General features: G+C 47.3%; 1 protein-coding gene across 6 annotated transcripts in view; it reads left to right on the forward strand.

Moving 5' to 3' along the window:
• NCAPH (non-SMC condensin I complex subunit H) overlaps window positions 1-8,072 on the forward strand; it is a 37,166-nt gene extending 29,094 nt beyond the window's left edge. For 3 of the 6 annotated variants that reach the window (XM_077958805.1, XM_077958806.1, XM_028832150.2), the window contains exons 15-18: window positions 1,156-1,272; window positions 3,189-3,280; window positions 3,663-3,751; window positions 7,527-8,072. In XM_077958805.1, the coding sequence (XP_077814931.1) occupies window positions 1,156-1,272; window positions 3,189-3,280; window positions 3,663-3,750 (297 nt within the window). In that variant the 3' untranslated portion in view covers window position 3,751; window positions 7,527-8,072. The remainder of the gene's footprint in view (window positions 1-1,155; window positions 1,273-3,188; window positions 3,281-3,662; window positions 3,752-7,526) is intronic. The other 3 variants (XM_015112859.3, XM_028832151.2, XM_028832149.2) reach the window with 1 other exon arrangement.
• The last annotated feature ends 17,810 nt before the right edge of the window (window positions 8,073-25,882 follow it).

The raw sequence follows: 25,882 nt of genomic DNA on the forward strand, positions 1-25,882 counted from the left end.
CATTGTTTGCCTGAAGTCTGTGTAATTGCCTCTTATATGCGAGTCGTGTCAGTCTGAGCTTGTTTTCTTCTCAATTTTAACCTGTTGTTCTGAGTTTTAATAGGTTGTGAGAGTGAGCTGATGCTAATTAGGTTGTGTGGAACTGACCATCTCTCCAAAGACCTTGAAAAGACAACTGGGGAGGAACTGGTCACCCAAATAAGGCATATGAATGAAGGCTGCAGGCAGAGAGTATAAATTTATATGCTAATTCAGCAAGGCTAGCTAGCTGTGTGGCTCTGAAAAATCTTGGCCCAATTCAGTTTGTATTAAATTATCATGCATTAAACGTTTATCTCTTCCATACCAGCTGGAAGGCTTTATGCTTGCCTTAGTATTTGATTCACTTATCTCTTTTACACTGGCGTTCCAGTTAGCCTTAATGTAGACTGCAGTTGATCGAAAAGAAATTTAGATTTGATATGAGGGACTCTGTTTTAGTGTCCAAAGAGAGCTCTGGGCCGGGTGCGGTGGCTCACGCCTGTAATCCCAGCACTTTGGGAGGCCGAGGCAGGTGGATCACGAGGTCAGGAGTTCAAGACCAGCCTGGCCAACATGGTGAAACCCCATCTCTAATAAAAATACAAAAATTAGCTGGGTGTGGTGGCAGGTGCCTGTAATCCCAGCTACTCTGGAGGCTGAGGCAGGAGAATCATTTGAACCCGGGAGGCGGAGGTTGCAGTGGGCCAAGATCGTGCCACTGCACTTCAACTTGGGCAACAGCGTGAGACTCCGTTTCCCACACCCCTCCCACAAAAAAAAGACTTTGAGACCAGCATGGCCAAAATGGTGAAACACCATCTCTACTAAAAATACAAAAATTAGTGGGTACCTGTAATCCCAGCTCCTCGGGAGGCTGAGGCTGGAGAATCGCTTGCACCCAGGAGGCGGAGGTTGCACCATTGCAATCCAGCCTGGGTGACAAGAGCAAAACTCCGTCTCGGAAAAAAACTAAAACAAAATAAAACAAAAAACCAACAACAGAGAGCTCTGTAGCTCCTTGGTGGAAATTGGATTCCTTCTTTAGTTGAACTCCAGACCTTTGTTTTTACAGTGGGTTAATGGTAAAAGTTTCTTTATTCTGCTTAGTTTTACTCTGTCATATACCTATTTCAGGTAAATAAAATTGAAATTCACTATGCCAAGACTGCCAAAAAGATGGACATGAAGAAGTTGAAGCAGAGCATGTGGAGTCTGCTGACAGCGCTCTCTGGAAAGGAGGCAGATGCAGAGGTCAGATGCTCTGCCTGTTCTCTAGGTGCCCAGCATGCGGGAGGGGAGTGGTTGATGTCTACAGCTGAAGACACCTCGATTTGGGCAATGCCTCCAAGGCAGAAATGTTCATTCAAAAATACAGAAAGCTGGGCATGGTGGCTCACGCGTGTGATCCCAGCACTTGGGGAGGTTGAAGTGGGAAGATCACTTGAACCCAGGAGTTTGAGGTTACAGTGAGCTATGATACGATCGTACCACTCACTCCAGTCTGGGCAACAGAGAGAGATCCTTGAAAAACAAAACAAAAATACAAGGAAGACATCATGCCTCTAAGAGAGAAATGAACCAAGTGTACAAGGAGGCAGGTCACACAGACTGTGATACAAATAGCAGACTAGTGTGTAAGGCATGATTCAGCCTTGCTGGTAATCAAAAAAGACAAGTGAAGCAATCTCGATGCTACTGTAAAACAGCAGCAGGTTCAGTAATTCAACTGTTTTCCATTAGTGAGGAGGGAAATTTGGAGTCCTCATTCACTGCTGGTACAGTTTAAGTTGCTATATGCTATGAAATGTTTAAACCCTTTGATCTAATAATTCTGATTTCAGGAATGTATTCTCAGTAGGAAGATAGTGGAAAAGTAATTATTATACTGTCAGATTCTGCTTCTCCTTCAGAACAAGCTGAAACCTTGATTAACCTGGTCCATCTCAATGAAAGGAAGTATCAGTTAATTAGAATCCTTCCTTCTTTCTGACTCCTTCTTCTCAGGTAATGTTCTGAGTTTAGACCTTCTGTAGCTGAGAAATGAAAACTGATAAGTTGATTGAGGGCCCTAAGCTGGATATCAGAGAAAGCTTCAGTCATATTTATAAACTTTTATCAACTAGAACAGGATGCAAGCATGTGTCTTTGTCTTAAGTGGAAAGTTTGACTTTACTTTTCAGTATGAATTTTGTGCTGCCCTTAGCAGTGCAGTCCAGTTGAAGCTACAAGTAATCATGGCTTTGGCTGGGCACAGTGGCTCACAGCTGTAATCCCAGCAGGTGTGAGGCCAAGGTGGGTGGATCATGAGGTCAGGCGTTCAAAACCAGCCTGGCCAACATGGTGAAACCCCGTCTCTACTTAAAAAAAAAAAAAAAAAAAAAAAAAAGTCAGGCATGGTGGTGGGTGGTGGGCATCTGTAATCCCAGCTACTCAGGAAGCTGAGACAGGAGAATCACCTGAACCCAGGAGGCAGAGGTTGCAGTGAGCCGAGATCGTGCCACTGCACTCTCGTCTGGCGACAGAGCGAGACTCCGTCTCAAAAAACAAAAAAATCATGACTTTTTATTACTGCTTTTTTTTTCTTGTTTGTTTTCAGAGCACCCTAGGACACCTTTACAGTGTCTCCTTTACCAGGGTGATGCTGACCATTGACATCCATGTTCACCACAATGTCATTAGAGCAGGACTGAGACACTGGTTCCCTTTGTAGATCCTTTTTCTTCAAAATAACTAAGAAATTTGTTTTCATTTCATTTAGGTATAGACTTTTTGGTGATACAACTTTATTTTTGTTGCTTTTTTTTTTTTTTTTCTTTTTTTCTTTTTTTGAGACGGAGTCTTGCTCTGTTGCCCAGGCTAGAGTGCAGTGGCGCTATCTCAGCCCACTGCAAGCTCTGCCTCCCAGGTTCACTCCTGCCTCAGCCTCCCGACTAGCTGGGACTACTGGCTCCCGCCACAACGCCCGGCTAATTTTTTTGTATTTTTAATAGAGACAGGGTTTCACTGTGTTAGCCAGGATGGTCTCGATCTCCTGACCTCGTGATCCACCCGCCTCGGCCACTTGAAGTGCTGGGATTACAGGCGTGAGCCACCACGCCCAGCCTTTTGTTGCTCTTTCAAAAGTGCACTAGCCCTAACTGTCCGACGTGTAAATGTGCTTCTGTTAGGCAAACCACAGGGAAGCTGGAAAAGAAGGGGCCCTGGCAGAAGTGGCTGACAAGAAGATGCTCAGCGGGCTCACGAAGGACCTGCAGAGAAGGTGCGGGCTGGCAGGCGTGGGGCTTTGTGGGGGCTCACCTGCTCTCCTCTGAGCTGTCCGCGTGGCGGCACCCCCCGCCCCACACACACACACAACCTGTTTCCTATGACCCTTGTAGTGGCTGTTCTGTTTTCTCTCTGTGTTAATAGATAAGTTAATACAGACCAACTTTAAAAAAGGTGTTTTTTGGTGCCAGTGGTCAGAGTCTAACAGGAGATATTTTATCTCAAATAAGAAACTAGAAAAATCTGCTTATAAAATGCATGTGAAAGATTTGTTTCTCATTAGTTTAGTCATTGTTTGTGTGAATTATTCATACTTGATGAATGAACCTTTGTTCTAACAGTTGCAGTGACCTAAACACTTGCCCCTTTCTTTCCAGCCTGCCCCCTGTCATGGCTCAGAACCTCTCCATACCTCTGGCTTTTGCCTGTCTCCTACATTTAGCCAATGAAAAGGTAGGTAATTAAGGTAAGCATGGGAATATTAGAGTATTCCCTGTTTATGTCAAGTCATTTAGCTTTTTATTTGATCTTGCATGGGCTACCATAGGATTTCTTAAATACCGTGACTTGTGTGGTACCTTCAACCCAAATGATTAGCCAGGCACCTAGAAGTAACTTAGGAAAAACCCATTAGGTTCGATTAGCAATGAAAATAGCACTGAGGACCCAAATGGTAAGATTTTAGATGACGGAATTGTGATTGCTTAGTTCCCCAACCTAAGAACACAATGTGCTTTTACTTCACTGGGTGTCAAAGACTATAAAGGCCAAAGCCTCGTTGTACCAAAGTCAAGACATATGGGAGACATGGCAGAGGAAAGAGGAGAGAGATGAGGATGGAAAGAAAACAGTTGCAGAAAGAGTACATTTGGGCGTCGCTCACTGAGCACTTGGTATCCATTAGGGTCCCCAGCCAGCTGATGACAGCGCAGCCTTTGGCACCTGCAGTAGAGGCTGTGGGCTGGGCCACGGCATGTGCGGCAAGCGCCACCCTGGGGCTGGGGCACTGTGGCCATGGTGTGCACCGTCACTGTCAGCTCCCCAGGAGGAGGGGTGGGCACTGGTGTGCAGGTACTGTCTGAATGCCGAAGTGTGGTTTCAGAGGGTGATTATGGGAATGGAATGGTAGCAAAAATGGGGTGCTGGTGGTAGCATCCAGGATTTCCTATGTGCCAACATGTGACCTCTGGCCTCCTAGTGAAATCGAGCAGTGAGGACTAGCTCCATTTTCCAGGTCTCACTCTGCTTCAGAGAGAGATTGTCCTGGCCTGTGTGGCACAGCCATCAGCCAGTCCCAGTGACCTACCACTGGAAGTCAGAGACCAGTTTTTCTCTTGTCAATACCTTGCTTAGCTCACAACCTCCTGAAGAAGAAGAAACTGTCCAGTTAGCAGAAGCTAGTTTTGATTCTGTGTGGGGAACAGGCACAGAAGAGCCACTGGGCCAGGACCAAGTGCTCTCTGCCTCCGACGACTGTGCTGACCACTGGGCTCGTAACCACCAGTCTGGGTGCTCAAACCTGAGGCCTAAACAAAAGAGCCCAGCCTAGTTCCCAAGAAGGAACAATTGTGCATCAGAGCCCATGGGAATGGTTTTAACCCAGGAATGCTGAACTTGCATGGCTGCTGTTGGGGGGCAGTAAGACAGTGACCGGTGACTGTGGAGAGAGGACGTGCCCCGTTCACAAGCCTATGAAGGCAGACATGCCTGTGGTTATAGGAGATGGTAGTTCCTATACCTGACACATCCTAAGGTATCCGATGTCACGTGCAAACTATGTGAAGAGAGAATGACTAAGAAAATAAAAAATTAAAAAATATACTATTATCATTGTTCCGACAAATTCACAAGTGGCTCTGCTGAGGATACACCATCTGAGGTAGGTGGTGTGCAGGCCATCCATCTGTCTGACTTGAGAAGTGTCTGGGGAGGCCTGGAATCTCATTCACACACCATCTTGGTGGAAATAGGTGCCGGTGACTCTCCCACATGGGTGCTGGTCTCCTAGCACACCAGGCTCCTAGGCTGGTCTCCAAAGCTCAGAAACCCTTCTGAGTCCAATTTAAGAGTGTTACTGCCTTCGCTCATCAGCCCTAGCCTGAAGGTCAGAGTGCTTCTCTGGGCTGTGTGTCTCCACAGAAACCTGCCTTGAGAGAGCGACTTCATGGCCCTCACTTGTTTCTTTTTTTTTTTTTTTGAGACAGAGTCTCGCTCAGTCGCCCAGGCTGGAGTGCAGTGGCCGGATCTCAGCTCACTGCAAGCTCCGCCTCCCGGGTTCACGCCATTCTCCTGCCTCAGCCTCCCGAGTAGCTGGGACTACAGGCGCCCGCCACCGCGCCCAGCTAAGTTTTGTATTTTTAGTAGAGATGGGGTTTCACCGTGTTAGTCAGGATGGTCTCGATCTCCTGACCTCGTGATCCGCCCATCTCGGCCTCCCAAAGTGCTGGGATTACAGGCGTGAGCCACCGCGCCCGGCCAGCCCTCACTTGTTTCTTAAGGAGCAGGCCAGGACAACGCTGCTAAGATACATTAGTGACTCTGCGGCTTCACTGAGGTCGTTTTCACTGAGGCCATGCTGCTCCGACCCCAGCTCCGCACCCCTGCCCTCAGTAGCAGTCCAGCCTCGTTCATTTTGCCGTGATCAAGTCTTGTTTTAAGGGTCCCGGAGCTCTTGGGGTTTGAAGAATGACTTGTGAGGCTGAGCGCCAAGGCCATTGCTGGGGCCTGGCTTTGGGCTGTTTGAGAAAATGGGGTTGGAACATTGGCCACAACAGTTACTGTGATGATCTACAGGGAGCTGTGATAACTCGGAGCTTAGAGCCACCAAGAGAAATATTCTCGACACTTCACAGCAGAACTTGACCTCCTCTTGGACTTCTTTCTCTCCTCCTTTCACTCCTGTCCGGAGTCTGTTCCCCCACCACTGTGATAACAATCTCCCCTCACATAGCCACGCAGGTGTGGGGCTTAGGAGCCGGTGATGGATGGGAGGCCCTCTGCCTTCGTGGCTCTGCGTGCCAGCAGTGTGCCACCTCCAGACCCTGAGCTGCAGAAAACCTGCGAGGTGTGACTTGAGCGCTCCGTCTTCAGTGGCAAGGAAAGGTGCGAGTGGCTCTTGAGCCCTGGCACATCCCATCTGCCTCCGGTGCAGAGCCAGGGCAGGCTGGCTGTGGTGAAGTTCGTCAGGAAAGGCGTCTCACAGCTGCTTAGTCCTGAGGGAAACACTGCCTGGGGTTGGGGAGGAGCTGGGAGATAGGTAGGGTAAGGCCTGCGCAGAGACTGGCAGGAGGGCACTGCTGTCGGGAACTAATGGAGGGATGGGGCAGTGGGGCAGTTGGGGGTGCCTGGAGGAGGTGTGCATGGATGGGGTTAATACAGTAGTGCCCCTGTTTCCACAATTTCACTTACCATGGTTTCAGTTACCCACAGTCACCCATGGTCTGAAAATACTAAGTGGAAATCCAGAAATAAAGAGTTCATAAGTTTTAAGTTGCAACTGTTCTGAGTAGTATGATGAAATGTCACAGTGTCCCGCTCCATCCTGCCCCAGATCTGAACTGTCCCTGTGTCCACCGGATCCACACTGCAGACACAGCTCTCCCATTAGTCACTTGGCAGCCATCTCAGTTCCCAGGTCAACTGTTGCGGTACTGCAGTGCTTGTGTTCCACTCCCTCTTACTTGACTTAATTTTTCTATTTTATTATTAGTTATTGTTAATCTCTTACTGTGCCTAATTTATAAACTAAACTTGATCATAAGTGTATGTGTATAGGAAAAACGAGGTATGTTTGTGTATACATATATATAAAAATCATGTGTTGTATTTGATTTGGTACTACATGGGTTCAGGCATCCGCCAGAGGCCTTGGAACACCCCTCGAGGATGAGGGGGGACGAATGACTATATGTATGTGTTGTGGCCCCTGATGACCTCCCATCTGCCTCCATGAGCATCTTCAGGGCAGACAGCTCAGCTCTTAGGCCCTTTATAGGGGGTGGGTTGCAGGAACCAGAGCCAGAGAAGGCTTGCTTTTTGCTTTTTTACCTAAGTCATTTTGTTGTAACAAGGATTGGGAATCAGTTTTTTCATGCAAGTTATACTTGCTATGAAACAGTTTTTCTTATAGTCATGGGACAAACTTTCTTTTTTGTAGTCACTATCTTGTAACTGTGATTGGAATTGATGATTCTTTTATTCTCAGTATACCAAAGTCCATGCATGTTTTGGTCTTCCCTCAGAATCTAAAGCTGGAAGGAACAGAGGACCTCTCTGACGTTCTTGTGAGGCAAGGAGATTGAGTTCACTGTGGAGAAGTCAGGAGGCCCGTCACTTACTCAGCTGCCGGGACATCCCCAGTCTGGGTGGAAGAAGGTGCCATGGGATTATACCCAGGCTGTAGCCAACTACCAGTGTGCCTGTTTATTTGTTGCTCTTTCCTTCTCTCCGTCACGGTCTGGGTGCCCGCGCCCTGAAACTCTGTGCTTGACTGATTAAACTTTACTGCCCTATGGTGACCCTCTAGGAGAGGGGAGGGCAGAGGGGGTGAGGGTACTGTTCTGGATTGAGAAAACCTATATCCATTCTTCGTATCAGTGTATAGTTTTAGTCTCCTAAGTTGATCTGTTATTTTCCAAACTCTACTCTTGTAGAAAATTTTCCAGTGGGCACTGAATGTTGCCCTTGAAGAACTTCCTAATCCATGTACATGAAATACACCATATGTACACTTATAAATGTATATAGAATGCTCAAAAATAAAATTCTTAATAATATAACTGGCAAAATATTTGAGTGTCCACTAGATGAGTATCAGACCTAGTCCTTACCCTTGAGGGGGATGCAGTCCTGGTAGTTACCCGGGATACCCACACGTCAGTATAAGGCAGAAGACGCCTAAGGGCCAAGATGGTTTGCCTCGGAGGAGAATGGAAGACAGAGATCACTGGCTGGACATTGAGATTGAAAGATTGGGTCCTGCTTAAACCCCAGGATTCTGCTGGAGGGAGCCGGTAGTGATACTCGTCCCTTCTGTACATTGCTTCGTGTAGTGTTCTCAGCATCCCTGGGAGGAACTTACTATTGTGACTCTCATGTTGCAGAGGAGGAAACAGACGCCCAAGGTAGAGTAACTTGCATAAGGGCAGCCGGCTAACTGTCAGGGCTGGGCTGAGCCTGGTAATCTGCCTCCGGAGTCTGCTCTCAGCCACTGTGCTCTGTGCTACCTGGGTGGATCATACAGGCTCAGCAGTGGGTGGAGAGCAGTACTCAGTGAGATTCGTCCATCTCCACAGAATGCGGCACACACACAAATGTGCAAGTTCTTCCCCTCACCTCAGAGAAACGGGAATTAACTTTGCTTGCAATTTGAAACGATATTATAGATGTTGATCCAGATAGTTCTGTTACTGGCTGGTCCTGGATCTCTGCCAGAACCCCAGTCATCGTTGACTGGCCGAATAGAGATCCTGGATATAGGCCAGAAGCAGTGAAGTATATAACTGGCAATTGCTCTTGATAATAACTTGCTTCTTAGCCAAAAACCACACAAAACAAAAATAATCCCCTCCCCACAGGAATATGCTTTCTAAATTGTGTCCAAAACGTTCCCTGCTCTGTTGCATTGAGAGGGTTAGAGACTTAGCTGTCACACCATGGAACTCTAAAGAGCTTGCTTAGAAAAAGCAGTGGTGCTGCAGGCGAGAATCCGCACTCTGTCTTGCTGGGTCTGAAGCCTCCATCACTTTCCCAGGCCAGGTCATTGCTGGGCTTCTTGCTCTCCTTCTATCCCTGAGAGTAGACCTGGCTAAGCCCATTCCTTCCCTCAGTCAGCCCCGCTTCTCTATAGTGGGGTCTGGGCGGGGGCTGAATTACCAGTAAAACCAGAAAGACTGAGACCAAGTGCAGTTGTCCACACCTGTAAATCCTAGTGCTTTGAAAAGAGGCAGGAGGATTGCTTGAAGTCAGGAGTTCGAGACCAGCCTGGGAAAATAGACCCCCATCTTTAAAAAAAAATGTTTAAAAATTAGCCAGGCATAGAGGTGTGTGCCTGTAATCCCGGCTACTCAGAAGGCTGAGGTGGGATAATCCCTTGAGCCCAGGAGTTTGAGGCTGCAGTGAGCTATGATCACACCACTGTATTCCAGCCAGGACAACAGAGTGAGATCCTGTCTCTCAAAAAAACCTGATGAGTTCAATACCAACTTCTTCAATGAAATCCCCTCCCCTTCCCCGGCTTCTCCTAAGTTTCCCTCATTACACAGTTGCTGTGGGCTATGTGTGCTGTGGTCTGAATGTTTGTGTCTAAAATTCATGTGTTAAAATCCCCTAATATGTTTGGTATTAAGAGATGGGGCCTTTGGGAGGTCATTAGGTTATGAGGGCAAATCCCTTGTGAATGGGATTAGTGCTTGCTTTTATAAAAGAGGCCTGAGGAAGCTTGTTTGCTCCTCTTGCCCTTCTGCCGTGTAAGGATGCCATGAGAAGGTACCATCTGTGGGCAGTGAGCTCCTCACCAGACACCAGACCTGCTGGCACCTCGATCTTGGACTTGTCAGCCTCTAGAACTGTGAACAATAAATCTGTTTATAAATTAAGCAGTCTAAGTCATTTTGTTATAGCAGCCCAAATTGACTAAGACAGTGGGTATGCAAGATAAGTTTATTTTATATAAAATACTTTGGGAAGTAGGTATTCCAGGACTGGTGTGACGGTTCCATGAAATTAGGAGAGACTGGGGATCCTTCCAGCTCATCCTTCTGTTTCAGTGTGGCTGCTGGAGTCCAGCCATCACATCCATAGTCTAAGCAGCAGGATGAAGGACTTGGGGGAAAGAGAACTGCTGCCCCCTGTTAAATCGGTTTCCTGGGGGTCGATATGAATATTTCCCACCTCAGGATGCCACAAAGGTCACCACCAGCAAGAAGGCTCCCACCAGATGTGGACTCAACCTGGGACTTTGCAGCCTCCATAACTAACAAATTCCTTTGTCAATGACCCAGTTTCAGGTATTCTGTTGTAGGTAACAGAAAACAAACTAATACAAGTGGTAATGTGTCCAGCGAAAAATGTGGGTTCTGTTAAGGTTAAAAGAAAATTTGAGGTAGCCAGCAGTATCTGCCTCAGATGCTGAGAAGCCTCCTGAGACAAGAGCATGTACCATGTCCATAACTGAAATTTTAACATTCTCTGCCAAACAGAACCGAATTGAAGGGCAGGAGAATTTGCAAGAGAGAATTATGGGGCGCTGAGAGAGAATCCATCCAAAGGAAGAGGGAACCAGGCATTACAAACTGAATTGAACCAGGAGGACAGATGTCTGAAGGGGGTTTGTAGTTCCCAGTAAAGTATGGTACAGCTAGGTGCACTTTCCTGGCCAGACCACCCTATACTGTATGATCCCCCTGGGGAGGAAGAGGCTGCAGGGAACGCTTTGGTGCCCTAGCAATTCTGCTGTGGTGCAACTATAGTGGATCACAGACAGAGTGGGCCGTTGTTCCCCTTCTTAGCACAGGACACTGGGCCATTTCAACACCACAAGGATTTGCAGCATCTGTGGCAACCAGTTTGGTGTCCTGGAGCAAGGAAAGGAACTGTTGATGGTGGCTGAAGCCAACCTGCTCAGTGCTGAGGCAGCAAGCCATCGTCTAGGTCTGCGAGTAGAATTCTCAGTTTTGAGGTTCATTTAAAAATGTTTTTGGGGGGAAGTGGGGATCGTTCATGGGTACCAAAAGAAAAAAAATGAATAAGACCTACTATTTGATAGCACAATAGGGTGACTATAGTCAATAATAAAAATCATCTATTTTAAAACAGAGAATGTAATTGGAAAGAGTAAATGCCTGAGGGGATGGATACCCCATTGTCTGTGATGTGCTTATTTCACATTGCATGCCTGTGTCAAAATATCTCATGTACCCCACAAATATATGCACCTACTATGTACCCATAACAATTTAAAAAATAATAAAATGAAAAAAAATTGTCTTTATTTTGCCTTCCATTTTTTTTGAGATAGAGTCTCGCTCTGTCGCCCAGGCTGGAGTGCAGTGGCGTGATCTTGGCTCACTAAGCTCCACCTCCCGGGTTCACGCCATTGTCCTGCCTCAGCCTCCCAAGTAGCTGGGACTACAGGCACCTGCCACCACACCCGGGTATTTTCTTTTTTGTATTTTTAGTAGAGATGGAGTTTCACCGTGTTAGCCAGGATGGTCTCGATCTCCTGACCTCGTGATCTGCCCGCCTCAGCCTCCCAAAGTGCTGGGATTACAGGCTGCCTTCGTCTTTGAAGGATAGCTTTACTGGATGTAGAGTACTTGGTTGATAGTTTTTTCCTTTGGCATTTGACTGTCTTCCAATGTCTTCTGGCTTCCATAGTTTCTGAAGAAAGGTCGGCATATACTCTTATTACTATTCCTTTTTATGTAATTGCTGTTTTTGTTTGTTTGTTTCCCTCAGACTGCTTTCAAGATCTTTTCTATATCTTTGGCTTTCATCAGTTTATCAGTTTAACTATCACATATCTAGGAGTAATTCTCTTTGTGTTTATTTACTTAGGATTTCTTGAGCTTCTTAGATCAGAAAATTAATACAGTGAGTTCTCATGGTAGCCATGTTCTATAAAGTCTCCGCAAGCACAGAATTTGCAAATGCTGAGCCACTGCTCCTAGGTGAGATACAGGGTTAGCTTCCTGTGAGCCTCTGGTCAAAACATTTTCATCAACTGGTTAACACATAACCTTGTTTTATGTCTGCTCCTATTTAAAGACATTTAATATATCTTACAAATTATAGGCAGTATTTATTAAAACAAAACACTAGCCAAGAAAGGTTTAACATTTTCCTGACCATGGGTAACATGACTGTACATTTGTTTGGCTTCTATCCTCACAAGAGTACTGTCAACTTAAAAAAAAAAGTCATCTCATGAATCCACATATTTAGCTGCTTTTTCATCCCATCCCATAGCGACATCATACACTGTAGATGTCATAATACTTTAGCATTTTCTAGAATGGCTTCATGTAGTGTAGACGGGTGAATTTCCTCCTTTGTATATACTGTGCTGTTGGCTCGTTACCTTTGAACTCATAGCTAACAGCACTATGAATCGTGCCTGAATGAAGCTTACATAACACACATTTCATCACAGCCTTCTTGCACTTAGCAGTACTTAAATGGGTGATCCACCCACCTCAGCCTCCCAAAGTGCTGGGATTACAGGCATGAGCCACTGCTCCTGGCCTGGACTACTTCATATTACCCCATAGATCTTGGAGTTTCTATTTTTGCATGTATGTGAAAACTTTATTGAGATATTATTCATGTAGCATACAATTCACCCATTTAAAGGCAGCACTTCAGCAGTACACTTAGGAGCCACTTCAAACAGCAAAATTACCAACAAAAAGCACCAGAATGGCCGGGCATGGCGACTCAAACGCCTGTCATCCCAACACTTTCGGAGGCCGAGGCGAGCGGATAGCTTCAGCCCAGGAGTTCCAGACCAGCCCGGGCAACATGGCAAAACCCTGTCTCTACAAAAAAATACAAAAGTTTGCCGAGTGTGATGGTGTGTGCCTGTGGTCCCAGCTACTCACAGGGTTGAGGTGGGATAATCATTTGAGCCCAGGAGGTCAAGGCTGCAGTGAGCCATGGTCACACTACTACACTCCAGCCTGGGTGACAGAGCAAGAACTCATCTCAAACAAAAAAACACCAAAATGTGAAAAAGATGGCACTAAAGAGACCCCCAAAGGCCACTTGTTTACAGTATGAGAGCTGAAACAAGAAGACAGAGCGTCTCCCTGTTCAGCCTCATATGGGAATATGTGTGTTGGGCAACTCAAAGTTCTTGCCACTCTACGCACATTCACAAATAACTGAAATGGCTGTGAGTTGATTTGGGGGTTACAAATTTTAGCAAATAGGTGAATTTGCAAATATGGAACCCATGAATAATGAGGATCAACTATTTTCCACCAAATTTTGGAAGACTTCAGCCATTATTAGTATTTTTTTCTACCTCTTTCTACCCTCTCCTGCTGTTCAGTTACATGTATACTGTACTACTTCATTTTAAAAATTAAATTTAATTTAAGACAGTCTCACTCTGTCACTCCAGGCTGGAGTGCAGTGGTGCGATCTCGGCTCACTGCAACCTCCACCTCCTGGGTTCAAGTGACTCTCCTGCCTCAGCCTCCGGAGTAGCTGGGATTACAGGTGTGCTCTACCACACACAGCTAATTTTTCTATTTTTAGTACAGATGGGGTTTCGCCATATTGGTCAGGCTGGTCTCAAACTCCTGACCTCAAGTGATCTACCCACCTCGGCCTCCCAAAGTTCTGGGATTATAGGCGTGAGCCACTGCTCCCAGCCTGGACTACTTCATATTACCCCACAGATCTTGGAGTTTCTATTTTTGCATGTATGTGACAACTTTATTGAGATATTATTCATATAGCATACAACTCACCCATTTAAAGTATATGATTCCCCGTGGTTTTTAGTATATTCACAGGGTTATGCAACTATCACCAACTATCACCAAAATTTTTTAAAATTTATCTTTGTTATAGAGAAGGGGGGTCTCCCTATGTTGCCCAGACTGGGCTCAATCCTGAAATGTGGGGATTCCAAACGTGAACCACTGTGCCTGGCCACCAAATCAATTTTTTTTTTTCTTTTTTTCTTTTTCTTTTGGGACAGAGTCTCACTCTGTTGCCAGTCTGGAGTGCAGTGGTGCAATCTCAACTCACTGCAACCTCCGCCTCCCAGGTTCAAGCGATTCTTCTGCCTCAGCCTCCCAAGTAGCTGGGACTACAGGCACGTGCCACCACACCCAGCTAATTTTTGTATTTTTCGTAGAGATGGGGTGTCACCCTGTTGGCCAGGATGGTCTTGATCTCTTGAGTTCATGATCCACCCACCTCAGCCTCCCAAAGTGCTCGGATTACAAGTGTGAGCCAATGCCCCCAGCCCCAAATCAATTTTAGAACATGTTCATCCCCCCTACAAGAAACTCTGTGTCCCCTGGCCCCCTTCTCCTCATACATAGGCAACCATTAACCTACTTTCTGTCTCTAGAGATTTGCCTCATCTGGGCATTTCATTAAATGGAATCATAATACGATATGTGATATTTTGTGGCTGGCTTCTGTCACTTAGCAAAATGTTTTCAAGATTCATCCATGTTGTCGCACGTTTTGGTACTTCATTCCTTTTTATGACCATTGTATGGTGCTGTAGTTTGGATAGAGATTGTTTGGCCCCACTGTGTCTCATGTTGAAATTTCTTTTTTTTTTTTTAATCTTTCGAAAAGACTTTTATTTTATTTATTTATTTTTATTATACTTTAAGTTCTAGGGTACATGTGCACAATGTGCAGGTTTGTTACATGTGTATACATGTGCCATGTTGGTGTGCTGAACCCATTAACTCATCATTTACATTAGGTATATCTCCTAATGCTATCCCTCCCCCCTCCCCCCACCCCACAATAGGCCCGATGTGTGATGTTCCCCTTCCTGTGCCCAAGTGTTCTCATTGTTCAATTCCCACCTATGAGTGAGAACATGCGGTGTTTGGTTTTTTGCCCTTGCGATAGTTTGCTGAGAATGATGGTTTCCAACTTCACCTATGTCCCTACAAAGGACATGAACTCATCCTTTTTTATGGCTGCATAGTATTCCATGGTGTATATGTGCTACATTTTCTTAATCCAGTCTATCATTGATGGGCATTTGGGTTGGTTCCAAGTCTTTGCTATTGTGAATAGTGCCGCAATAAACATACATGTGCATGTGTCTTTATAGCAGCATGATTTATAATCCTTTTGGTATATACCCAGTAACGGGATGGCTGGGTCAAATGGTATTTCTAGTTCTAGATCCTTGAGGAATCGCCACACTGTCTTCCACAATGGTTGAACTAGTTTACAGTCCCACCAACAGTGTAAAAGTGTTCCTATTTCTCCACATCCTCTCCAGCACCTGTTGTTTCCTGACTTTTTAATGATCACCATTCTAACTAGTGTGAGATGGTATCTCATTGTGGTTTTGATTTGCATTTCTCTGATGGCGAGTGATGATGAGCATTTTTTCATGTGTCTGTTGGCTGCAAAAATGTCTTCTTTTGAGAAGTGTCTCAAAAGAGAAATTTCAACATGAGGTACCCCTCATCTCAGAGGGGTACCCGGCTGTGTGTGGTGTCAGTCTGCCCCTACTCGGGGGTGCCTCCCAGTTAGGCTACTTGGGGGTCAGGGACCCACTTGAGGAGGCAGTCTGTCCGTTCTCAGATCTCAAACTCCGTGCTGGAAGAACCACTACTCTCTTCAAAGCTGTCAGACAGGGACATTTAAGTCCGCAGAGGTTTCTGCTGCCTTTTGTTCAGCTATGCCCTGCCCCCAGAGGTGGAGTCTACAGAGGCAGGCAGGCCTCCTTGAGCTGTGGTGGGCTCCACCTAGTTTGAGCTTCCCAGCCGCTTTGTTTACCTACTCAAGCCTCAGCAATGGCAGATGCCCCTGCCCCAGCCTCACTGTTACCTTGCAGTTCAGACTGCTGTGCTAGCAGTGAGCGAAGCTCCATGGGCGTGGGACTCTCCGAGCCAGGCACGGGATGTAATCTCCTGGTGTGCCGTTTGCTAAGACCCTTGGAAAAGTGCAGTATTAGGGTGGGAGTGACCCGATTTTCCAGGTGCCTTCTGTCACAGATTCCCTTGGCTAGGAAAGGGAATTCCCTGAACCCTTGCGCTTCCTGGGTGAGGCAAGGCCTTGCCCTGCTTCAGCTCATGCTCAGTGGTCTGCACCCACTGTCCTGCACCCACCGTCCGACAAGCCTCAGTGAGATGAAACCGGTACCTCAGTTGCAAATGCAGAAATCACCCGTCTTCTGCACCGCGCACGCTGAGAACTGTAGACTGGAGCTGTTCCTATTCGGCCATCTTGGAACCCCCCCCATGTTGAAATTTGATCCCCGGTGTTGGAGGTGGGGCCTGGTGGGAGGTGTTTGGGCTATGAGGTCAGGTTCTTCATGAATGGCTTGGTGCCATCATTGCAGTAATGAGTGAGTTAGTTCCCACGAGAGCTGGTTGTTGAAAGAGCCTAGCACCTCCCTTCTCTCTCTGCTACTTCTGTGCTGGTGCCATGTGATCTCTGCACACACCAGCTCCCCTTCACCTTCCGCCATGAGTGGAAGCAGCCTGAGTCCTCACCAGAAGCAGATGCTGGCACCATGCTTCCTTCACGGCTGGCAGAAATGTGAGCCGAGTAAACCTCTTTCCTTTATAAATTACTCAAGTGTTCCTTTATAGCACACAAATGACTGATATATATAGATAGACCACATTTTGTTTATCTGTTCATTAGTTGCTGAAGTTGAGTTGTTACTACTTTTTGGCTATTGCCAATAATGCTGCTATAAAGTTAATGCACAAGGCCAGGCACGGTGGCTCAAGCCTGTAATCCTAGCACTTTGGGAGGCTGAGACGGGCGGATCACGAGGTCAGGAGATCGAGACCATCCTGGTGAACACGGTGAAACCCCGTCTCTACTAAAAAATACAAAAAAACTAGCCGGGCGAGGTGGTGGGCGCCTGTAGTCCCAGCTACTCCTGAGGCTGAGGCAGGAGAATGGCGTAAACCCGGGAGGCGGAGCTTGCAGTGAGCAGAGATCGTGCCACTGCACTCCAGCCTGGGCGACAGAGCGAGACTCCGTCTAAAAAAAAAAAAAAAAAATGTACAAATTGTGTGGATTTTTTTTTCAATTCTTTTGTATACATCATTAGGAATGGAATGTTCAGGTCATATGGTAACTAAGTTTAATCTTCTGAAGAATTGTTAAGCTATTTTTGAAAGCAGTTGCCCCCTTTTACATTCCTACCAGAAGTTCCCAGTGTCTCCACATCCTCGCCAATACTTGCTACTGTCCACATTTTTTTCCTTTTTTTTTTATGGCCATCCTAGTGAGTGTGAAGTGGCATCTCATTACGGTTTTGATATGCATTTCCCTGAAGACTAATATACACTCATTTTTCTTTAATCTTTTTCTTTCTGTTGTTCAGATTAGATAATTTCCATCAGTTTCTCTTCAAGTTCACTGATTTCTTTCTCTGCCATGTTCAATCTGCTCTTGAGCTCTGATATTGTTTGAATGTTTGTGTCCCCAACAAAATTCATATGTTCAAACCTAATCCCCAATACAATAGCATTAAGTGGTGGGGTCTTGGCTGGGCGCGGTGGCTCATGCCTATAATCCCAGCACTTTGGGAGGCCGAGGTGGGCAGATCATGAGGTCAGGAGATCGAGACCATCCTGCCTGACACGGTGAAACCCCACCTCTACTAAAAAAAAAAAAAAAAAAAAAAAAAAAAAAAAAACTAGCCGGGCGAGGTGGCAGGCGCCTGTAGTCCCAGCTACTCGGGGGGCTGAGGCAGGAGAATGGCGTGAACCCGGGAGGCGGAGCTTGCAGTGAGCCGAGATCACGCCACTGCACTCCAGCCTGGGCGACAGAGCGAGACTTCGTCTCAAAAAAAAAAATGTGGGGGCTTTAAGCAGTAATTAGGTCATAAGGGTAGAGCCCTCATGAACGGGTTCAAAGCCCTTATAAAAGAGGCCTGAGGGAGCTTGTCTGCCCCTTCCACCCTGTGAGGTTGCAGCAAGAAGGAACAATCTGGGAAGCAGAGAGTGGCCCCTCACCAGACACCCGATCTGCTGGTGCCTTGCTCTCAGACTTCCAGCCTCTAGAACTGCAATACATTCCACTGCAATACATGTCTGTTCTCTAGAAGCTTATCCAGTCTATAGAGCTGGGTTACAGCAACCCAAGCAGAATTAGATAAGCCTATATAGCACAATTTTTATTTCAATTACATGGTTTTCAGCTATAGGATTTCTTTTTCTTTTTCTTTTTTTTTTTTTTTTTTTTTTTTTTGCAGTCTTGCTCTGTTGCCCAGGTTGGAGTGCAGTGGTGCAATCTCAGCTCACTGCAACCTCCACCTCCTGGTTTCAAGCGATTCTCCTGCCTCAGCTGGGATTACAGTAGCTGGGATTACAGGTATGCACCATCACGCCCGGCTAATTTTTGTATTTTTAGTAGAGACAACGTTTTGCCATGTTGGCCAGGCTGGTCTCAAACTCCTGACCTCAGGTGGTCTGCCCGCCCCGGCCTCCCAAAAGTGCTGGGATTACAGGCATGAGCCACAGCACCCAGCCTTTTTTTTTTTTTTTTTAATTTAGAGACAGGGTCTTGCTCTGTCAGCCACGTTGGAGTGCAATGGTGTGACCATAGCTCATCCAACTCCTGGGCCCCAGCGATACTCCTGCCTCAGTCTCCCTAGGAGCGACAGGAAGTAGGACTACAGGCATAAGCCATCACACCTGGCTAATTCTTTTTTGTAGAAACAGGGTTTCAGTATGTTGCCCAGGCTGGTCTTGAACTCCTAGGCTCAAGGGATCCTCCTGCCTTGGCCTCCCAAAGCCCTGGAATTACAGGCATGAGCCACCCTGCCCAGCCTAGGATATGTATCTGTCTGTCTGTCTGTCTGTCTGTCTGTCTGTCTGTCTATCTAGCTAGCTAGCTATTTATTTTTCTGAGATAGATTCTGGTTCTGTCACCCAGGTCAGAGTGCTGCGGCATGATCTTGACTCACTGCAACCTCTGCCTCCCAGGTTCAAGCGATTCTCCTGCCTCAGCCTCCTAAGAAGCTGGGATTACAGGTGTGCACCACCACACCTGGCTAGTTTTTGTATTTTTAGTAGAGATGGGATTTTGCCATGTCGGCCAGGCTGGTCTCAAACTCCCAACCTCAGACGATCTGCTCACCTCAGCCTCCCAAAGTGCCGGGATTACATTTTTATTGTTTTTATTTTTATTTTGAGGTTCTCCATTTCCTCACTTATTGTATATTTTCCTTCAATTATTTAAACGTATTTGTAATAGCCACTCGGAAATCTTTGCTAAATCAAACATCTGGCCCCATGTGGCATCCTTCATATCCCTCACAGTGTCGTCACTGATATCTGTTCTTTGAGTGACCCACTATTGCTTTAAGCCTGATCCCACAGGTCTTCCCTCTGCCTGCCAAATTTGGAGGTTAGCCAAGTATCTGGGCAGACATGGGGTTCATCGTGGCTGTGACTTCCTTGCTTCTAGGGGTTCCCCCAATTTCCAGCCGCTCTGCCTGCTGTGTGCTGTGTCCTTAGCTTCACCTTTTTGAAACCCAAGATGCCTGTGTTTGAGGCAAGGACCCCCATCAGACCCACAGCTCTTGTTCCGCGTAGCTCTGTTTCAAGGGAAGACCCTCTCACCAGGCCCTGAGGGGTTTGCTTCACATCCGCACAGCTGAACTGTCAGTGGAGCAAAGCAGCTCATGCCCAGAACGGTCTTGTTGTTTGCTTGTGTTTAGTTCTAGTTTAAAACTCTTCTGAGGCAGGGTGTGGTGGCTCAGGCCTATAATCCCAGCACTTCGGGAGACCGAGGCAGTAGGATCACTTAAGCCCAAGAGTTTGAGACCAACCTAGGCAACAGTCAGACGCTGTCTCAAAAACCAAAAAAATTAGCCAGGCGAGGTGTCACACGCCTGTGGTCCTAGTTACTTGGGAGGCTGAGGTGGAAGGATGGCTTGAGCCCAGGAGGTCAAGGCTGCAGTGAGTTGCGATTGTGCCACTGCACTTCAGCCTGGGCAACAAGAGCCAGACCCTGTCTCAAAAAACAAAAAACAACGATGGCTGAGTGCAGTGGCTTTTATGCCTGTAATCCCAGCACTTCGGGAACTTGAGGCCAGAGGATCACTTGAGCCCAAAAGTTCGAGACCAGCCTGGGCATTGTGGTGAGACCTCAGCTCTACAAAAAATACAAAAATTAGCCAGGCGTGGTGGCATGGCCCTGTAGTCCCAGCTACTCAGGAGGCTGAGGTGGGAGGATCACCTAAGCCCAAGAGGTCGAAGCTGCAGTGAGCCGTGATTGCACCAGTTCATTCCAGCCTGGGCTACAGAGCAAGATCCTGTCTTGAAAAAATAAAAAATAAATAAAACTCTTCTGGTTTCTGTCTGATTTCCAGTATCTTTAAGTTTGGGGCTTTTGTTTTGTTTTGATTTTTTTTTTTTTAAATACACAGAGTCTCACTCTGTTGCCCAGGCTGGAGTGCAGTGGCATGATCATAGCTCATTGTAATCTTGAACCTCTGGGCTCAAGTGATTCTCCTTCCTCAGCCTCTGGAGTAGCTAGGACAACAGGCACAGGCCACTATGCCCAGCTAATAAAAAAAAGGAAGTTTTGTAGAGATGGAGTCTGTGTTGGCCAGACTGGTCTTGAATTCCCAGCATCAAGGAATCCTTCTACCTCGGCCTCCTGAAGTGTTGGGATTACAGGTGTGAGCCACCATACCGGGCCTTTAAGTCTTTTTTTAAATCCAGTATTTTACTGTTTTGAAAGCCCCCAGCTAAACTGGGGGTCCGGTACCACAGGGCCTAGCAACACTGCCCTAACACGAAATAAACAGGAGCAGGATGTGGGTGTTTACACTGTGCCTTTCATTACTTCTAACTGTGGAGAGCCTGCTGCCTGGTTGTCTTACCCATGGCCAGGTGTCCCTCCCTGGGAAACTTGTTTAGACTGGCAGACACCCTTGTCGCTCTTGTCTGACCCATGTCCAGTTTATGCCTGCCTGCCCGCCCATTGCTCTGGTGCCAGGAGCCTGGCCTTGTGTTCTCCCTGGCATCCCAGGGAAAATTCGGCCTGGCGTACCCCCTGGTTCTTCAGATGGAGGGCGCAGTACACCATAATCAGAAACAAGCTCGAAGATTTGTTACTTTCAGATCCTGGGCAGGGAAGGCACAGTGAGTCAGGAGGATGTCTCCTGTCCCAGGCTCACACGAAGCAGGAACAAAGGGTCAGTCAGAGAGAGAGAGAGAGAGAGAGAGAGGCAGCAACTGACAGTATGTATAAGGAGGCTCACCAGAGCCCAGGAGTATAGATAAGGAAATAGGATGTGGGTCACCTTAAGTTCATGCACAAATGCCGGAATGTTCCATTAAGCAGAAGCAGCAGGAAAAGTGGGAGCTGCGAGGCGAGAGAACTGCTTCTAAGTTCTTACCGCTGGTCACCCGCTTGAACCATTTGGGTGTGTTGTGCTGCTTCTACTGCCTAGGCAGCAACCTTTGCTGTGTCATTCCCATGACATTTATCACTGTTGTTTTGGGGTTTGCCTGCTGACTTCACTCCTGCCTCTACCAAATGGTCACTCTCCACCAGCTCTGTGTGTGTGTGTGTGTGTGTGTGTGTGTGTGTGTGTGTTTGTGAGTGTATTAGCCCTTGCATGTGTGTGTATTATCTTGCGTTGCTGAAAAGTAATACCTGAGACTGGGTAATTTATAGAGGTTTAATTGGCTCCTGGTTCTGCAGCCTGTAGGGAGCATGGCAGAGGCATCGGCTCAGCTTCTGGGGGGACCTCAGGGAGCTTTTTCTCACAGTGGAAAATGAATCAGGAGCAGACATCTCACATAGCAGAGCAGGAGCAAGAGAAACAGAAAGAGCGTAGGGGGACAGGCGCAGTGGCTCACACCGGGAATCCCAGCACTTTGGGAGGCCAAGGTGGCAGATCACTTGAGGTCAGGAGTTTGAGAACAGCCTGGCCAACATGGTTAAACCCTGTCACTACAAAAAAACACAAAAATTAGCTGGGCGTGATGGTGCACACCTGTGATCTCAGCTATTCAGGAGGCTGAGGCCCGAGAATCACTTGAACCCGGAAGGCGGGGGTTGCAGTGAGCCAAGGTTGTGCCACTGCACTGCAGCCTGGGTAACAGAGCGAGACCCTGTCTTAAAAAAAAGAGAGAGGCCGGGCACGGTGGCTCAAGCCTGTAATCCCAGCACTTTGGGAGGCCGAGACGGGCGGATCACGAGGTCAGGAGATTGAGACCATCCTGGCTAACACGGTGAGACCCTGTCTCTACTAAAAAATACAAAAAACTAGCCGGGCGAGGTGGCGGGCGCCTGTAGTCCCAGCTACTCGGGAGGCTGAGGCAGGAGAATGGCGTAAACCCGGGAGGCAGAGCTTGCAGTGAGCCGAGATCGCGCCACTGCACTCCAGCCTGGGTGACAGAGCCAGACTCCGTCTCAAAAAAAAAAAAAAAAAAAGAGAGAGAGAGAAAGAGAGCGCAGTGAGGCAGACGCCACACACTTTAAAATGACCAGATCTCATGTGAACTCAGTTACGATTGCAATGACAGCACCAAGAAGACGGCGCTAAACCATTCATGAGAATTCCACCCCATGTTCCGACCACCTTTCATCAGGCCCCATCTTCAATACTGGGGATTACAAATCCACCTGAGAGTAGGTGGGGTCATGTGTTGAAATTGTGTCGGTGTGTGATTGTGTGTGTTTCCCACTGCACTCAGAATCCAGTCATGTGTCATTGACCCCACACCGTCAGGTGGCTGCTGCCAGCCCTCTCCCCTCCTGCAGGCCTCTCCCCTCCTGCAGCCCTCTCCCCTCCTGCAGCCCTCTCCCCCTCTGCAGCCCTCTCCCCTCCTGTCCGCTGAGCCTCCCAGCTCTTCATCCTTCCCCTGCACACTGACCTTTTATATCTGTCCCTGGAGCAAACCAAGCCCATTTCCACCTGCTGTTCCCTCTGCGTGGAATGCTGTGTTCCCAGGTCTCCATTTGTTGACTCTGGGAGAAAAAGCCACTCTGAGAAAGAGGGATCTTAAATATTCACCTTCCATGTGACTTCCGTGTGTCCTTTCCTGACCTCCCGGCATATCCCCCATGTCCCTCTCACTTCAGGGTCTTTTACTGTCTCCACGGCCCTATTGCTTTCGAAAATGATCTCAGTTGTTAATTCCAAAATGGCAGCTCCCTTGGGGAGGGACCTTGCCTTCCGTACCGACCAGATCTCTAGTCTCTAAAGCAATATATAGTAGGTACTCAATAAACATGTACTGCATGAGTAAGTGATCCTTTTTTTTTTTTTTTTTTTTTTTTTTAATGGAGTCTCGCTCTATCACCCAGGCTGGAGTACAATAGCATGATCTCGGCTCACTGCAACCTCCGCCTCCTGGGTTCAAGTGATTCTCCTGCCTCAGCCTCCCAGGTAGCTGGGACTACAGGTGCATGCTGCCACACCCGGCTAATTTTTTTGTATTTTAGTAGAGATGGGGTTTCACCGTATTGCCCAGGCTGGTCTTGAACTCCTGAGCTCAGACAATCCACCCGCCTCAGCCTCCCAAAGTGCTAGGATTACAGGTGTGAGCCACCACACCTGGCCAGATCTCTTTTAGAACGAAAGACAAACTATGACAATTAATCAGTGAGCAACCACAGGACACAAGGTTGAAGGTGCGGGCTAGGTCCTCTTTTTTTTTTTGAGACGGAGTCTCGCTCTGTCGCCCAGGCTGGAGTGCAGTGGCGTGATCTCGGCTCACTGCAAGCTCCGCCTCCTGGGTTCACGCCATTCTCCTGCCTCAGCCTCCCGAGTAGCTGGGACTACAGGCGCCCGCCACCTCGCCCGGCTAGTTTTTTGTATTTTTTAGTAGAGACGGGGTTTCACTGTGTTAGCCAGGATGGTCTTGATCACCTGACCTCGTGATCCGCCCGTCTCGGCCTCCCAAAGTGCTGGGATTACAGGCTTGAGCACCGCGCCCGGCCATAGGGCTAGGTACTCTTAAAAGTGCCTAGCAGTGCAGTGCTGGACCAGACCCCTAGCCTGTGTATGCCTCAGCTTCCTCGTCACCAGACAGGCATAATCATCCCTGCCTTGCTTGCTTCACAGGCCTAATGTGGACTGGAGTGCTTTGGAGAAAGTTGAAACTGTACAGGTATCAAAGAATGTCTTCTAGAAGAGCTGCTCCCATAATTCTGCAGACGTATTATGCTTTTTCTTAATCCCCTGCTGAAGCAAATCAGAAGTTCATTGCTTCCTACTAGAATTTGCTACACGTTTGTTTTTCTGTAAGACCAAGACCCCAGGATCCAAGACCCTCTGATTAAAGATCAGAGTCCTGTGTCTCAGCAATGATTCTGTTTATTAAGCAAAGCAGAGACTGTCTGCTCAGCTGCATGTCATGTGTGCTGGATGCAATGTGGACGTCTGACTAGACACGAAGTGCTCCCCTTTGGGATGGACTGTCCCCAGAACTCTTCTCCTTGGATTCTTCCAACAGTCTTGAGTTCATTGAATTTTATATTTTCCATAAAAATGACTTATGAAATAAAAGTTTGCGATTTTTCATTTGTATATCTTTGTAAGATTTCTCACACGAGTAAATCCTCAAATCAGCGGGGGAAAACCTTTATCAGATTAAACGGAACAATATCGTATTTGTGTCTCTCTGGAGGAACTGCCAGGGAGTGACTCTGTCAATGGGTTGATATCTCAACACTCTGTTCATTCTAGACTCAGTGTCTCTTCTCATTTATGACGTTCCCCCACATCTCTGCTGTGACAATTCAGACTTTGTGCGGAGTGGCAGTGGGCAGTGACCGTCACATTTCCAATGAACATAAACGTCCTTTGTTCCGTAGGGATGGTGGCTGGAAAGTTTCCTTCGGAGGCGCTGCTAAACAAGCCGATTTTATTTCCTCAGGAAGGAAATAGAACGGTCTCCCAGATTTCCCTGCTTTTCAGAAGGCTTGGGGGCAAGTTTTTCAAGGTGTTCTGATCCCAAGTTTGCAGCAGCCTTTCCAAACAGAATTTATGCATTTATGTATTTATTTTGAGGCAGGGTCCTGCCCTGTCACCCAGGCTGGAGTGCAGTGGCACAATCATTGCTCACTGTAGCCTCAGCCTCCTGGGCTCAGGCGGTCCTCCCACCTCAGCCTCCCGAGTAGCTACGACTACAGGCGTGTGTCATCACACCAGGCTAATATTTTAATTTTTTGTAGACATGGGGTTTTGTTTTGCCATGTTGCCCAGGCTGGTCTCAAACTCCTGGGCTCAAGCGATCCACCCGCCTCGGCCTCCTGAAGTGCTGGGGTTACAGTTGTGAGCCGCTGTGCCCAGCCAAAATCTTTTTGTTACCATCAGAGATGGTTTTCCCTGAATGGGGATGGGCAGGATTCATTTACAACTGGGTTCCTCAAGTGAGATCTAATGACACTTCCTCAGAAATAAAAATATTGCAGGGTCAGGTGCGGTGGTTCACGCCTATAATCCCAGCACTTTTGGGAGGCCAAGGCAGCAGGCGGATCATCTGAGGTCAGTAGTTCAAGACCAGCCTGACCAACATGGTGAAACCCTGTCTCTACTAAAAATACAAAATTTAGCCGGGCGCGGTGGCAGGCACCTGTAATCCCAGCTACCTGCGGGACTGAGAAAGGAGAATCACTTGAACCCGGGACGTCAAGGTTGCAGTGAGATGAGATCGTGCCACTGCACTCCAGCCTGGGTAACAGAGTGAGACTCTGTCTCAAACAAAAAAAAAAAAAAAATTTCAGAACCAGAAAACAGACTGTCCTAGAAGAGAAAGGTGAAGGAACAGAGCTGACCTCCGTCTTCTAGCTGAAGGAGTAATCAGGAGGAAAGAGAGTGAGAATCTCATGGCGCCCAGAGGAAATGCGGCCACTGTGGAGGAGGAATCGAATCTGCTGAGGCTGAGAC

Source organism: Macaca mulatta, chromosome 13 (genome assembly GCF_049350105.2).
Source record: "Macaca mulatta isolate MMU2019108-1 chromosome 13, T2T-MMU8v2.0, whole genome shotgun sequence".
Lineage (NCBI taxonomy): Eukaryota > Metazoa > Chordata > Mammalia > Primates > Cercopithecidae > Macaca > Macaca mulatta.